The sequence below is a fragment of the Gadus morhua genome, chromosome 2 (assembly GCF_902167405.1).
Source record: "Gadus morhua chromosome 2, gadMor3.0, whole genome shotgun sequence".
NCBI classification, from domain to species: Eukaryota; Metazoa; Chordata; class Actinopteri; order Gadiformes; family Gadidae; genus Gadus; species Gadus morhua.
Genome location: NC_044049.1, coordinates 10,682,731 through 10,696,102, shown reverse-complemented (window position 1 = coordinate 10,696,102; position 13,372 = coordinate 10,682,731). Strand labels below are relative to the sequence as shown.

The 13,372-nt window shown below is 44.0% G+C and overlaps 1 protein-coding gene across 2 annotated transcripts in view; it reads right to left on the bottom strand.

Annotated features, from left to right (window-relative positions):
- The window catches only part of pdgfbb (platelet-derived growth factor beta polypeptide b), a 15,886-nt gene extending 2,822 nt beyond the window's left edge, over positions 1–13,064 (bottom strand). Inside the window, exons 1-7 of one of the 2 annotated variants that reach the window (XM_030344006.1) lie at positions 12,545–13,064; positions 5,856–5,952; positions 4,996–5,052; positions 2,799–2,992; positions 1,592–1,783; positions 441–1,278; positions 85–244 (exon numbers count right to left, since the gene is read on the bottom strand). In XM_030344006.1, coding sequence (XP_030199866.1) covers positions 102–244; positions 441–1,278; positions 1,592–1,783; positions 2,799–2,992; positions 4,996–5,052; positions 5,856–5,952; positions 12,545–12,610 — 1,587 coding nt within the window. In that variant the 5' untranslated portion in view covers positions 12,611–13,064 and the 3' untranslated portion in view covers positions 85–101. The remainder of the gene's footprint in view (positions 1–84; positions 245–440; positions 1,279–1,591; positions 1,784–2,798; positions 2,993–4,995; positions 5,053–5,855; positions 5,953–12,544) is intronic. The other variant, XM_030344015.1, reaches the window with a different exon arrangement.
- Between the last annotated feature and the right edge of the window lie 308 nt (positions 13,065–13,372).

Below are 13,372 nucleotides of genomic sequence, written 5' to 3'. Positions count from 1 at the left end.
CCGTCAGCTATTAGTGATTTAAATAGTACATTTTCAAAATGTTTTTCACCTTTAAACTTTAATTGAATTATTTGTGGGACTCACTTGGGTCAGTGGAAGTCCTACATGAGCATGGCTCTCATCGCTGCCTTGCTGATTTTCTTGCGGTTCTTCTTCAACCTTCTCCTACGCTGGTTGGGCCGGGCAGGGGCCCGGGGAGCGTCTGGGGTCACCGGGGTCGGTGTGGTGGATGGAGATGTTGTCACTGGGTTTGAGAACGGGGATGATACTAAGTTAACATTCAACATGTTTCACAACTCAGTTTAAAATTACGAGAAGTCACGGAAATTATACATTTTCTAAAACGGAAATTACAAGGTATTTTTCTTCAGTTTTCTATTTCTTTATTATGACTGCTGAAAGAAAAGGCTTTTGCTATAAACCGAACCCTATTAACATACCTATGTTTTGCGTTGTTGTTTGCAGATGATGATGCTGTTTGTATTGAAGGTGAGGCTGTTGCCCGCTCTCTTTCTCCTGTTCCTTCTCTTCCTCTTGTTTCAGTTGTTGCAGCCGTATGAGCTCCTTCTCCCGGTCCAGCCTCTTGTGCAGGAGCAGAAGCTCCCTTCTCTCCTCCTCTAGCTGTGCCTCCTCCATTTGTAACTTCCTCTCTTGCTCTGGGGTTTCATTTCCTCCATGCCTTCCCTTCCCAGGAGGATCCGGGTTGGGCTCCTTTGTCGGTCGGAATCTACTTCCGCCACCGTCCTGATTGGACGCAATGGAGGGAACTTGCTGGTTCGGAGTGTCGAGATCTTTCTCGTGGCTCTTTGGATCCGTCGATCGTTCACCTCCCCTCTGAGTCTCTCGATGCCTGTCTGCATTCTTCTGTAGTCCCAAATCCATCCTGGCCCTTTCCTCTGTGCTGTTGAGCGATAAGGACGGTTCCACCGCACCTCCCGGCCCCTCGATGCCTGCACCAGGTACATCCAAAGGAGACGAGGTCGGACCCCATTGCCCCGCACCTTTCCCTTGTATTCCCGTGCTGTCGTTGGTCTCCAGCAACCTGCTGGCGTTATGCACCCAGTGGGGCGTGTGCAGAACAGCCCCCCCAGAGTGCGAGGCTCCACCGCCGGCCCCGGCCCCGGCCCCAGCCGGGCTGTAGTGCTGCTCCTCCTCCGGCGGGGTGAACGTGTCACCTCGGGGGCTCCAGTGCTGTTCCAGCAGCTTCTCCAGGTGGACCCTCTGGTTCTTCTTGATCTCGTCCTGCCGATGCAGCTCCTCCTTAGAGTGTGACTTGCCCTTTGAATGAGAAAAGCAAAGTTCTTAAGTTTCAAGTCATAATCTGATTCAGAGAAGGAACAATTATAATTCATAACAAAATGATATAGGCTGTTAAAAAAGTATCATCATTTATTTGAATTGTGTGAATCAGTGTGTAAAGCATATCAAATTTTCATCAACACATGGTCTTATCTTAACTTAACAAGATTAGCTAGAGAGATTTACGTGTAAATATCTGTACTTATACCAACAAACGCTGCCTAAACTCACAACGAAAACTTCAAAGTATCAAAGAGAGGTACAATAAAATACAATACAGTGCTATTCATACCAGGCCCTGTTGCTGGTCTATGGTTTGGTTGTGGTGTTGGTCCTTGTTGGGAACCGGCCCTCTTCTGGAGGATTTCTTCTTGGGCGCCGGAGGTCGTGGCACCGGCTGGCACCGGCACTCCACGTGGTCCACCACCGACACCACAGCTTTGTTGTAGGTTGGCTTCTGGTTGATGTACTGGATCTTCATCACCTTCCGGTCCACCAGAATTGGAACAGGTTACGTGTTAAAAGGTGCATGACATGTAAACAATGCTTTGGAATTGTGATCTGACGTTAGTCTACTATGTGTTTCAGAGAGTGAGGGCGGGAAAACGATCGCTGAGGATGTGGTCAGTTCAAGTCAACTCTTTATATAATGCATGTTTCATGCACAAGGCAGACTCAATGTGCTTCACATAAAAACATGTCATTCAATTGAATAAAACAGGCTTTCAAAGAGTGCATAAAATACATTTAACAACTGGATTTAAAATCCTCAACGAAAGACGTCTGAAAAACAGGATTTAAAAGAATGCATGAAAGACATTTTTAAAGTTAAAATTACATTATAGTATAGCAGAAAGCAAGGGTGACCTTGACCTTGTTTTAAATGTTGTCAGGTTTTGAGCAAGTCTCATGTGTTTATTTAAACAGTTTCTGTTCTGAAACAGTGGATCTTTGAATGGCCTCGTGTTACATTTGCATGCTTGATGCATGCCTTATACCTTATATGTTTCAAGCTGTTTGAAGGAGATGTTTTTACCTTGAGAAGGTATAGTGAAATGTGAACTATCTCAATTTTTGACACAGTAATGACTATTCATTACATACAAGGCTGAAAGTACTTCCGTCCGCAGTTTACCTGAAGGTGTGCGTAAGCAACACACCTCCCACCTAATGACGTGCATCCTCATCCACTCTAAAGTCACTCTGCATAAAAGCATCTTCCAGGATGATTAAATGGTCTCACAAATCAGACTTTAGATTAATATCTAAAATCTGATATGCATATTTTTCTTCTAGTTTTTCTTCACTAGAATATCCCAGCAACGAAACAGGAAACAGGACATAATTCCGGCCTTTGCATTCCTGGTTTTGGCCAAGGCGGTGTGCCATTTTCCCGCAGAGTTTCTGCTATAACATAGTAGTATCATAGTAACTGCTGGATCCCAGATTACTAACTAGTTCATAGAATTGTGTGCGACTGGAAGGTGCGTGTTGTGTACCTGCAGGTATCTGGTGTGTGTGAGCACGGGGACACACTGCAAGGTGTTGCCGTTGCAGCAGCCAGAACACCTCTGCACCTCCACGCACGGCGGCCATAACAGGAAGTGGGCGTTGCTGCGGTCTAACATGTCCCGGGTCACTTCCACCACCTCTGTGCGGACCTTGCACAGAGCCTGCTGGGCCGGCTGGGCGTCTGAAGAAACACATGATCAAAGACCATTAGATACAAATGACTCACTAGTGATGGACTGTAATCAGATAAGATGAAGCACTTTATTGATCCCGGACGGGAAATTCCTTGCAACAACACCAAGTACAGTTGAAAAAAAAAACGGATACAAAAAAGGAATTATATGAAGTATGTTGAAACATAATAATAGTAGGAGAGGTACAGATTGTCTTAATGCTGTTGAGAATTGCAGTAGAGGAATAAATAGGCAAAGAAGTACAATTATAGAAGGAAGTAAGTTATAACTATTACTATTAATTATTAGAAACAGTTCTATGACAGAAGTATGCATAGCAGTATGAGTAAGGGGGTGTGGGGGAGGGCATGCTAGTATAGTTGCTATATGGTGTTTGACTCCCAGCCGAAGTTAGCGGGTTAGATTCCCAGTGCCCAAAGTCAACCTTAAGACATCCTTGAGCAAGATACCTAACTCCAACATGATCAAATTTAGATAAAATCATTAACTGTAATTTACATTCGATGCGTGTATAATAAATGACAAATTCAAATAACTGATTAAAATGTCACGCACAGCTCTGATTAAGCAATTGAACCTACTTCTTTAACGTATTTCATCAGGACAGTTTCAGTGTGTGTTAATAACACTGAACCATGATGAATTACAGTCATACTTAAAATTGCAGAATATCCTACAGTTCCACAGTATTTTTTATCGTGACCTAGCAAAAAACAAGACAATCGTGTGGTTATCTTGGTTTTGATCACATCCCGTTGTGACTAAAACCAAGCCAACTCAGAATAATGAGGAAGAAGAACTTCTATGGGCATGTACCAAAACCTTTTCCCAAGTCCTCCTCCCTATGTGCCTTATTCATGTGCCTTCATGATTCTTAACACTAGCCTGCTCGGGAGCTGGTGTTTAAAACAAAGATGGCTGCCAGAAGAATAAGGCGCATTGCACTTCAGCACCTTGATGAGACGAGCCAGAAAAAGGAGAAGTGTGGAAATGAGAGAGCCACAATGCATCAGCAACATTAAAGGTGTTCTCCTCTAAAACTGCCTCTGAAGCTCACTAAGTTAAAGGGCCGGGATAATATATATCTAGGAGAACATCTGGAGATTTAGGTGAACGCTAAAGGCTTGATAAAGGACAACTAATGAAATGCAGCCAATTTTCTCATAGGAAAATCAGGAATTCTCCATGTCAGCACGTCCACCTTCTCTATTGCTGACAATCATCATGCTAATGATGCTTATGACACTTAACATTTATCACCCTGGCAGACTTGTCTCTGGTCGGGAGTGACTGCAATGTGATAGCCAACATCTTTTCAAGATGCGTGTGATCTGAAAAGCCCCGCTGCCTCTTTGAAAGGGTGCCATTAAGTCTCTATTTGTATTGCTACAAATTAAGATTAAGACCTTTGAGGTTCGGCGACCTTAGCATTTACAAACACACCCAAATGTGTGGTTTTATCTGAAAGAGTTTGCAGGAAACCCACAATCACAATGAACTAGACCAAGACATTTGCAAAATTACATAGCAATAGAGCAGAAATAAAATCAGTTGAATCTAGAGTTAACGCCCTAGAGCTGAAAGCAGTGTCAACAGTACCAGTAGTTAAACGGCTCAGAACATAGCTGCAAAAAATAACTGTGCATTTATAATGTACATAGAACTATACTTGTCTAAACATACACAATGTTTATCTAAATGTCATCAATGGTACCGCATCACTTTGACACTTTATTCTAAGTCATTTAGCTGACCGCAGCAATACATTTTGGAGGGACTACAAAAGACGGTGAGTCAAAGTTACCAAACAATAAATAAACTAAAGAGTAGCAAGGAAAGCAAGAATTGAGTATCTTTGTTGTCGATGTGGTTATGAATGGAGGTCAAGTTTACAGTAGTAATACCAAAACAGATTGCTTTGCCTAAGATAAGCAAGGTGTAAGAAGAGGAGGTTTTAATGTTAGTGGTTGGGGGAGGGCTGTGAACTTACTAAGGCTCCTTGGTGACCTATGACCTCCTGGGACAGGGGAGCCCTCTTCCTCCTGGTCTGCGAGCAAACAATTAACACGATGCGTCAGCATGGACGCATCTAAATATAAGCTATTGTTGATTTGTGCGGTTCTGTACAGATGACGTGTTCATTTCAGGCTCTCTCTCTCTCTTTGTTGTTCTCACTCATTCTTTATCAGACTATGTGTGAATGTGTATATAGGCAGAGAGAGAGAGAGAGAGAGAGAGAGAGAGAGAGAGAGAGAGAGAGAGAGAGAGAGAGAGAGAGAGAGAGAGAGAGAGAGAGAGAGAGAGACAGAAAGAGTCAGAAGGGGTGTTAAATACTAGTTGTTCATAATTTCTATCAGCCCTGGATGAACAGGCCGGTCCATGAGACTGTTAGTATAGCTGAGAATGTTTCTGTCAGCACTACTTGTGCGTCTTGACTGAGTATTGCTTCCACTGTTTGTTAGTCACAATTACCGCAGAGAATGTGTCACTGTGTGTTACTTTTCCGGTAGCGATTAACCAGTTTAGCATAGTTAACTAAAAGCAATCCATACTTCCTTGATTTGGTCCCTCAATACTTTATACTCATACGTTCTCAAATATAGAATACTCATTCTGATAATAAAAAGCTAATTGTATGCTGACTAAGTTGAATCTGTAAATAACATTTTATAACATAAATAAACATAAATGATACACCCTTTGTGTCCTTTTACAGCACTCATGTTTAAAAAAGAATGTTTTACTTGAAACTTTGATTTATCACTATAGTTGTGATCATCTTGAACATGCAAACAAATAATCTTTATTTTTTGGTTTCTTTACGCCATTAGGTGAGAGTGACATAGTTACCCAGGGAGTCGGAGAACAGCAGCAGCTGCAGGTCCTCGATGGAGGTGATGGAGCTGCTTCTAACCAGGTCCACCAGTGCTGCAGGTAGAGGGTCCACCTGGCACACACACACACACACGCACGCACGCACGCACGCACGCACGCACGCACACACACACACACACACACACACACACACACACACACACACACACACACACACACACACACACACACACACACACACACACACACACACACACACACACACACGAGATAAGAGATATAATGATCAGGAAAAACAGCAGAAAGTTTTTAATTCTCCCAGTCAATATCAGGATCATGTCAAAGACATCATGATCAAGATAGAAACAAGTTTAAAGCTTTGGGACTGCTTGCTTTAAAACAGTGTGAATATGCTCATTCAGAATGCAAATCAACACCGTGGCTACCATAACAAGCAGCTAGGAATCTCCTCTCATAGAGAAAGCTTGTCCTAAACAAACCCCGGCCATGGCCATGGTGTTGTAGCATGCCTTTAGCATTCTCTGTACGACTCCTTCTCAGGACAGGTGTAAAAGAACAGCGCTGCTTGAAGTGTCAGTGTGTCACTTCCACCACTACCACCACTACACCACAACCTTTGAGAGAGTGCAGCAATAGTTGAAGAGACCTTTAGCCCCGCCACTGCTGCCAAACAGACAGCCAAGCAAGCAGCACTCCCAGAGCATGACTGTGTAAGTAGGTGTGTACTGAAGTCAACCCCCCCCCCCCCCCCCCCCCTATGGTCAGTGGAGGAGGAGGAGAAGGAGGGGGTTTGGGGTAAGGCATTAGCTCGGACACCCACACAATGGTCACTAAGACGGGGTGGAAGGGCAGTGGGGGTTGGCCGTAGGACTATTGGCCTTGTGTCTTCCTCTCATCTGCTAACATTTAGGGGTCAGAGGAGCCAGGAAGGAGCCAGGAAGTGGTGGTTGAGAGGGGGAATAGGGAGGGAGGGGGTGGATCTGTTTGGAAAAAAGAGGGGATAATAGATGAATAAAAAAAGGGGGTTAAACGTGGGCACGAGGATCAGACGTGGGTCGGGACACTTCCTCTGATTGATTTAAATGCTGTGGGTTGGGTGTTGATTTTTTTCTTTCTTTTCTTTTCTTTCGATGTTCGGTGACGAGATGGAGCCAATGGAGGGGGTAGGATCGTATCTGAATGTTGAATTGTGTTATAGTGTGTCGATAAAGTTACTATTGAACTGAAATTCAATAAATGTTCGATAGACATCACAAAACCAGAATCCACTGTTCATCAGTAATAACTCATCAAAAACTTTATGCCACACACAGCCACAGCTTGTCCCCTGAATCACTTTTAAACAAAAACTGAGTTTCAATGGCTACTACTACACAATTGTTTCCAGCGGTGTACAGTTGCGGTCCAGTAAACCTGTCTTCCAACTGTAGCGTGTCCTTCATTCACTTTTCTCAGGGTATAACATAATGAACTCCTGTGGGAAGCCAGAGGGGTTTGTGCTACAGAGGAAGTGGTGGTCCATGCGTAAACACAGGATTCCCACCCTGCCTGTACTGTACTCCATTCACCGTATGCCGCTTCTGATTGGCTGAGCAGACAGTGCATTACCATCTCCATTGTCGGAGCGCCGATGCCCCAGAGGACCGCTTGGCCGGGGTTTCCTCCCCAGTGCCACAAGGAGGAACCCAGCCTGGATGGTGATTATGGGATGTGTGCCTTTTGTTTGCAGCAGTGCTGCTCGCTGTCATGGCGATTAGCGTCCGAGCAGGAAAATTGCGCAATGGGCACGAGCTCGGAGCTAACTAATAAACGAAACAGATGCGATAAACGCAATGAACTCACAGCAATCACGCGTAAAGGATGAATTTGGTTCTGTTCCAATGGAAACCTTTTCCTCAGGCTCTTTAGAACAGGTTTTGAGAGCATTTTTTAAAAATGATACCCCCACAAAGGTTGAGGGTATGATACACCACCAGAGCTTCACACGGCTGAGCATCAGCATGGCAGCATCCAGGACCAAAATGGGGTCAATGAGGACCATGAAGTTTGTCTGAGTGAAAAGTTCAGCTGTGCCTTAGCATCCTACCCCATATGGAGCTGTTAGCTTTTAGCCGTCAGCTGTTCTAGATAATTAGTTTGTGCAGATGCTGGAACAGCTGGCTGCCTATGTGCCTGCCTCTTCTTCTTTGTACTGCTCTTACAGAACAGAACACATAACGTCTGCTGTATTTCACAGCTGGAACCCAAAATAAAAGATAAGTCCAATAATGTCTAATAATGTTCGTTTCCTTACAGTTTTTTAATGTTGTTTCATGTTCTTTATGTGGTGATACATGTGATAATACAAATTGATGCAATAACTGTATTTTAAGACGCATTGTAGGGCTATTAATCGAATTTAAATTTTAGCGTCAAACGATCACAAAACTAATGTAACCGAGTTTTCAAGTTTCTTTTTCTGTAATTTTTTCTTTTTATTATAGAAGGTGCACAGCTTGATACATATCTGGTACTTATTTAAGATTTGATTTTTTTTCTTTCAGTTAGTTATTATTTGGGAGAGACATTCTGAATAAATACATCATCTTTTCAAACTAAAAAATAATCGTTTGAATAATCGTGATTTCAATAATGACCAAAATAATCGTGATTATGATTGTTTCCATAATCAAGCAGCCCTTACGCATTGTATGAAAGATTGCATTTTGAAAATGTTTATCAGTCTGGAATCTCTCAGTACATTTCGTTATCAATGGGCACAGATCAAGATGCCTCTGATGCAATTGGATAGGCTGTAAGGTGGTAAACTTTCCCAAATCTTGTCGGAAGATCCATAAACACATCTTTCGTATCAATAAAGGGTTAGCCTTGCAGTTGTTCTTCAAGAGGTCTTCGGCAGCCATCATGCTTTTTTACGAAAATGTCTCAAGGGTATTCCTCTGTTGTGATTGTTGTGATTTGCCCAAATTTGGTCAGAGCGACTATAAATCTTCTTGAACGGGAGGGGGGGACCAGATGCATCTCTCAGAGGAAATAAAACATGAGATCACAGATTCATCTGGTTCCCAAATGAATGAAAAACCGAATTAAGTCACATGTTAAACATGAAGAAGTATCTGCATTTCATTCCAATGTCCAGCTTGATAGAAACTGTCAAGTTGATACATTGCAGAAGATGAAGACTAGCCCCTGTCACACTCCTGGGGAGGTTCTCGCGTCCTGGGGCTCTACTGGACAGATTGAGCGATGCCAGGTACACACGATGCAGTGTTTGGTGAGGCGCGGGGGGGGGGGGTGAAACTAATGACGTTTAATTATGGAGGGTCTAGTTTGGGGCTTGCATCCAGAGACAGCCTTGGTGCACAACATATGTCTGTCCCTGGGAAAAAACGTGTGCCATACGCATCAGTACATGTGGAGGTGATGTGTCTCCAACTCCTTCTATAGAACTACCGGTTCCACTGGAACCATTGCAAAAGAAAACAAAAACACACAGGTGAGATGTGAGATACATTCAACGTAGACACATCGTGTTTCTGCCTATAAGCGTGGTTAGCAATTATGCCCTAGCTTCAGAAAGGAACTCAAGTGTATGTTCACCGACTCATGATGATTTGATTTGTTATAACTGCACTTCCCTGGAAATAGCTACTGAATGAACATGACTGAACATCACATTCTTTGATTCAAACTTCTCTACAGTAGGTCTAGGGAAATTCCTGGTTCTGCACCTCAAAGCCTGTGCAACTACTTTCAAGACACTTGAAACAATTTCCGACGATGGGATTTGGTCTTTACATGTGGTGCACGTTGCCTACAGAAGCTATAAAATGCATGTGGTTGAATGACAGACATCTTTAGTCAGCTGGGGTGTACAGGTTTCGCCCGAGAGTGTACATGTGCAACAATACAGGCCTTTTCCAGATGTTTCTTATAAAATATGTCCTATCTGATACAAGCAATACTACTTTTGTTGTGCACCAGCACACTGATTCTAAACAATGACTACGTCTTCCTTTGCGTCATTCAAACCAATCCATAGTTGGAGACCAGGCACTGACATCCAAGGAAAATCGATAACTTCCATTATGGAGCTATATCTTCCCAATGGAATATGTGTATGAATGGGGGTTACAAAAACATAGCCAATGCGATCATCCGTCTTGTCCTGTCATCGTGGGGTATAAAGGGGGTAACACCAGGGTTAAGGGTTGAAGTTGTGCAGGGGGAGGAGGGAAGGTGGTGGTGGGGGGGGAGTAGGCAATCCCAAACCCTGCCCTGAAGGGGATCCCTCACATGGAGCCTCTTAATGACATGTGCAGCCCTCTGTCTGGGGCCCGAGGAACTGGACAGGAAGTTATAGATCTGACTGGAAGAGCAATTCTTCAAGGACTATGGTCAAAGAGCTGCGCCCCTATTTGACTTGTTTGGATGTCCCCTTCCTATAGCTTGACTTTTGTGTTGAGTTTTGTGTGTGTGTGTGTGTGTGTGTGTGTGTGTGTGTGTGTGTGTGTGTGTGTGTGTGTGTGTGTGTGTGTGTGTGTGTGTGTACATGACCCATATTGTCTTGACCCCTACAAAGGTCACAGTTCCGACAAGTAAGGGGCCCTCAGATTCCCATTCAGATCAAATCTACAGACACAACTTTTTTAGAGAGATAAAAGAAGCGAGCATAGTCTGAACAGTAAAATCTGAATGGATATTTCACTGTTCTTGCAGAGATCTACTACAGACTCACACTTAGAATTGAATGAGCCTGGGAAGTTTTTAAAAGGGGCTTCACAACGTCGGTTTGAACGTGGAATTGGAGGGACTGCTCCAACGAGTCTGGGACTTCCGCGGCCATTCTATTTGAACTGCCGAGGAAGCTGTCCCTGCGGTAGCCATTGTGGAAAAAAACCCAATTACTGTATGCATCAATACAGCATCCTTCCTCCAATAGTGCTCCAGAAATTATAAAAATAAAAACGTTATGCGCTCACGTCATTTGGTGGCAAAAAATAGAACAGAATATGTTGAATAAGTTTTGGTTTCTTATCAATCATTTGGTTTGTATGTGCTACCCTCCTTGGCTGGAAATAATCAAAAGGTGTCTCGTCCTACACATTAAAACTATATTGGATAATAATCCAATGCACTAACTACAGTGATGCTTTTGCAATATGGAATAAATATGTCTAGCTGTTTCAGAATTAAGATTGAGAAGATCACCAATAGAATAGGTTTGATCATTCCATCCGAGCATACACATTTGATGACACTTAACAGACTGGAAGCTATTTTTGGTCTTTGGGCTTTGGTTTGCTTTCCATCTCCTTCACCAGGGGCGTAATCAGGAGATACACATGGTGTGGTGAAGATTCTTATTTAGGGTCTAAGGGGACTTGACCGGCCTGTATTACTGTTTTTCTCTTTGATAATCATGTATTTTGAGGGTTGTATTTTTGTTTATAGACTTCACAAGAAAGACATGAGGATGAATTGCTTCGACATACACGCCAAGCATTGTTCCAAACATGGAACATCCTACGCCAGACAAAGGCGTTGCTTTTTCAAATAAATTAGTTGTTGGTTGCCAAACATTGTATATTCTTAAATGGCTTCAAGTGTTGTAAGTCAATGCTTCTTCACAGGCTTCCACGAGTCGGTCACTACTTCACACCGCTTCATTTGCGTGAGCTTGACCAGTTGGAGCAGAGAGTGTGAGGGACTGCAGGCTCTGCCCAGGGAGAGGTTAGCCTAGTCAACGGTTGCCTGCAGGTCAATGGCGTGACAAAACCACAGACATTGTGAGGGCTTGATTGATTGAAAGCAGAAAAGGGAGCTTGTGAAGGCAGGCAGGGAGCTCACGGAACACGGCCCCATGGTTCCTGGTTTGTTAGACTGGTTGTCCCCACCCTCCACCCCATGCCTAACACTGGGTTGGTTCATGCAATGGTGTGAACTGGACTCCAAGTAGGGGAACATGTGGAAGAGTATTGGTGGGATGCAGACATCTGGAGGGGGGTGGTGGTGGTGTGTGTGTGGGGGGGGGGGGGGTCTAGTAAGAGAGAACAGCCAACAGCGGGGTTGTGTCTGTGTCTCCCCCCCAAAGACCCCATCACCACCCAAAACGCCCAAGGCACCCCTCCATAGAGTCCATTAATGGGAGAAACATTATTGTTGTGGATGGACCTCAACCTTCTTTATATTGATTGTCACACGCAGAGGACACACTGGACTACAGCCCTGAGAACTCTATTTTAGTGTCTGCTTTTTCTCCTTGCTTCTACTCTACTCTTCTTTCCCCCATATGTATTTAGATACTGTTTCCAAATGTTTTAAGGTATGAAGATGAATAAGTGCGTTATATTATCATAATCTGCCTTGTGGTTTTCCCCTATGGCTGTACTTGTGCTTGTGCAGGTGCTTTGTTTGAAGGAGAAGACTTGAGGAAAAGTTTTCTTTTGTTTTTTTGTGAACTCAATGGGTGTTCACATTTGACCAAACAGAGACAATAGAATATCCAATACCAAAGCGGAAAAGAGAACAATGGTATGCAATATAATAAAATAAAAGGGGAAAAAACAAAGCAAACACAAGAAACTGAATCTAAGTAGAAAAACTGAATCTTGTAATGTTTGCATTTGTAAAGCATGTAAAATACATATTGCAATATACTTAATAACGTGTGTGAAACTCACCCCGGCTGCGCCAGACACGCGCAGACACGCCACCAGCAACGCAAGCAGCCGTACCCACAAGCTCATCTCGCTGCCCAGCCTCGAGCCTCTCCGACGGACCGGGCATTTATGGAGGCGCGAGTCTCTCTCCTCAGCACTGGGCGCGGGGACAGCGGCTCGCCCTGTGCTGCTGCTGCTGCTGCGTGCGCCTTTTAGATCGACTCCCACACTGACTGTCGTGTCTCCAGTTATCAAAAGAATATAGCGTTTGTCCTCAGCGAGCTATAGTCTGCACGTGAACAGAGTCCATCAGATAAACTCGAGCGGCCATCCAAGTTTTTTTTTCAGTGACTGAAGACTTCACAGACGTGAGGCCGGCGACAAGTGGAGTCTTTCGCAGATTAGGGGGTTAACCTTCTGCGAAATGGATAAAAAAAAGTTGAGATTACATGGCTCTCGAACAAATGAACCACTGGGCACTAGGTAAACAAATCCACCAGAGCACAAAACCCCAAAAAACTGCCGGGGGGGGGGGGGGGGGGGGGGGGGGGGGGGGGGGATTACTGCTTCTCGTAGCCTATAAAGTATAAAAAAAATAATCTAATAAAATCCACTTGTCCCCTTGATTTAATTAGCTTTACCCCCTGTCAAAGTCCACAGGCTGTGCGTAACCGTAATAAAAAAATAGTCCCAAAAAATCCAGAGAACGGGGACCTGAATGTGTGAAATAACGGCAATGGACCGCAGTTTCCCCGTACTGGTGTTCCGAGAAGCCTTATCAACAACCAAGTCGCTGTGTGGCACGGTGCGTCCCTGCCCTGGGCCCGCCTGATTACACTGCTGCACCAC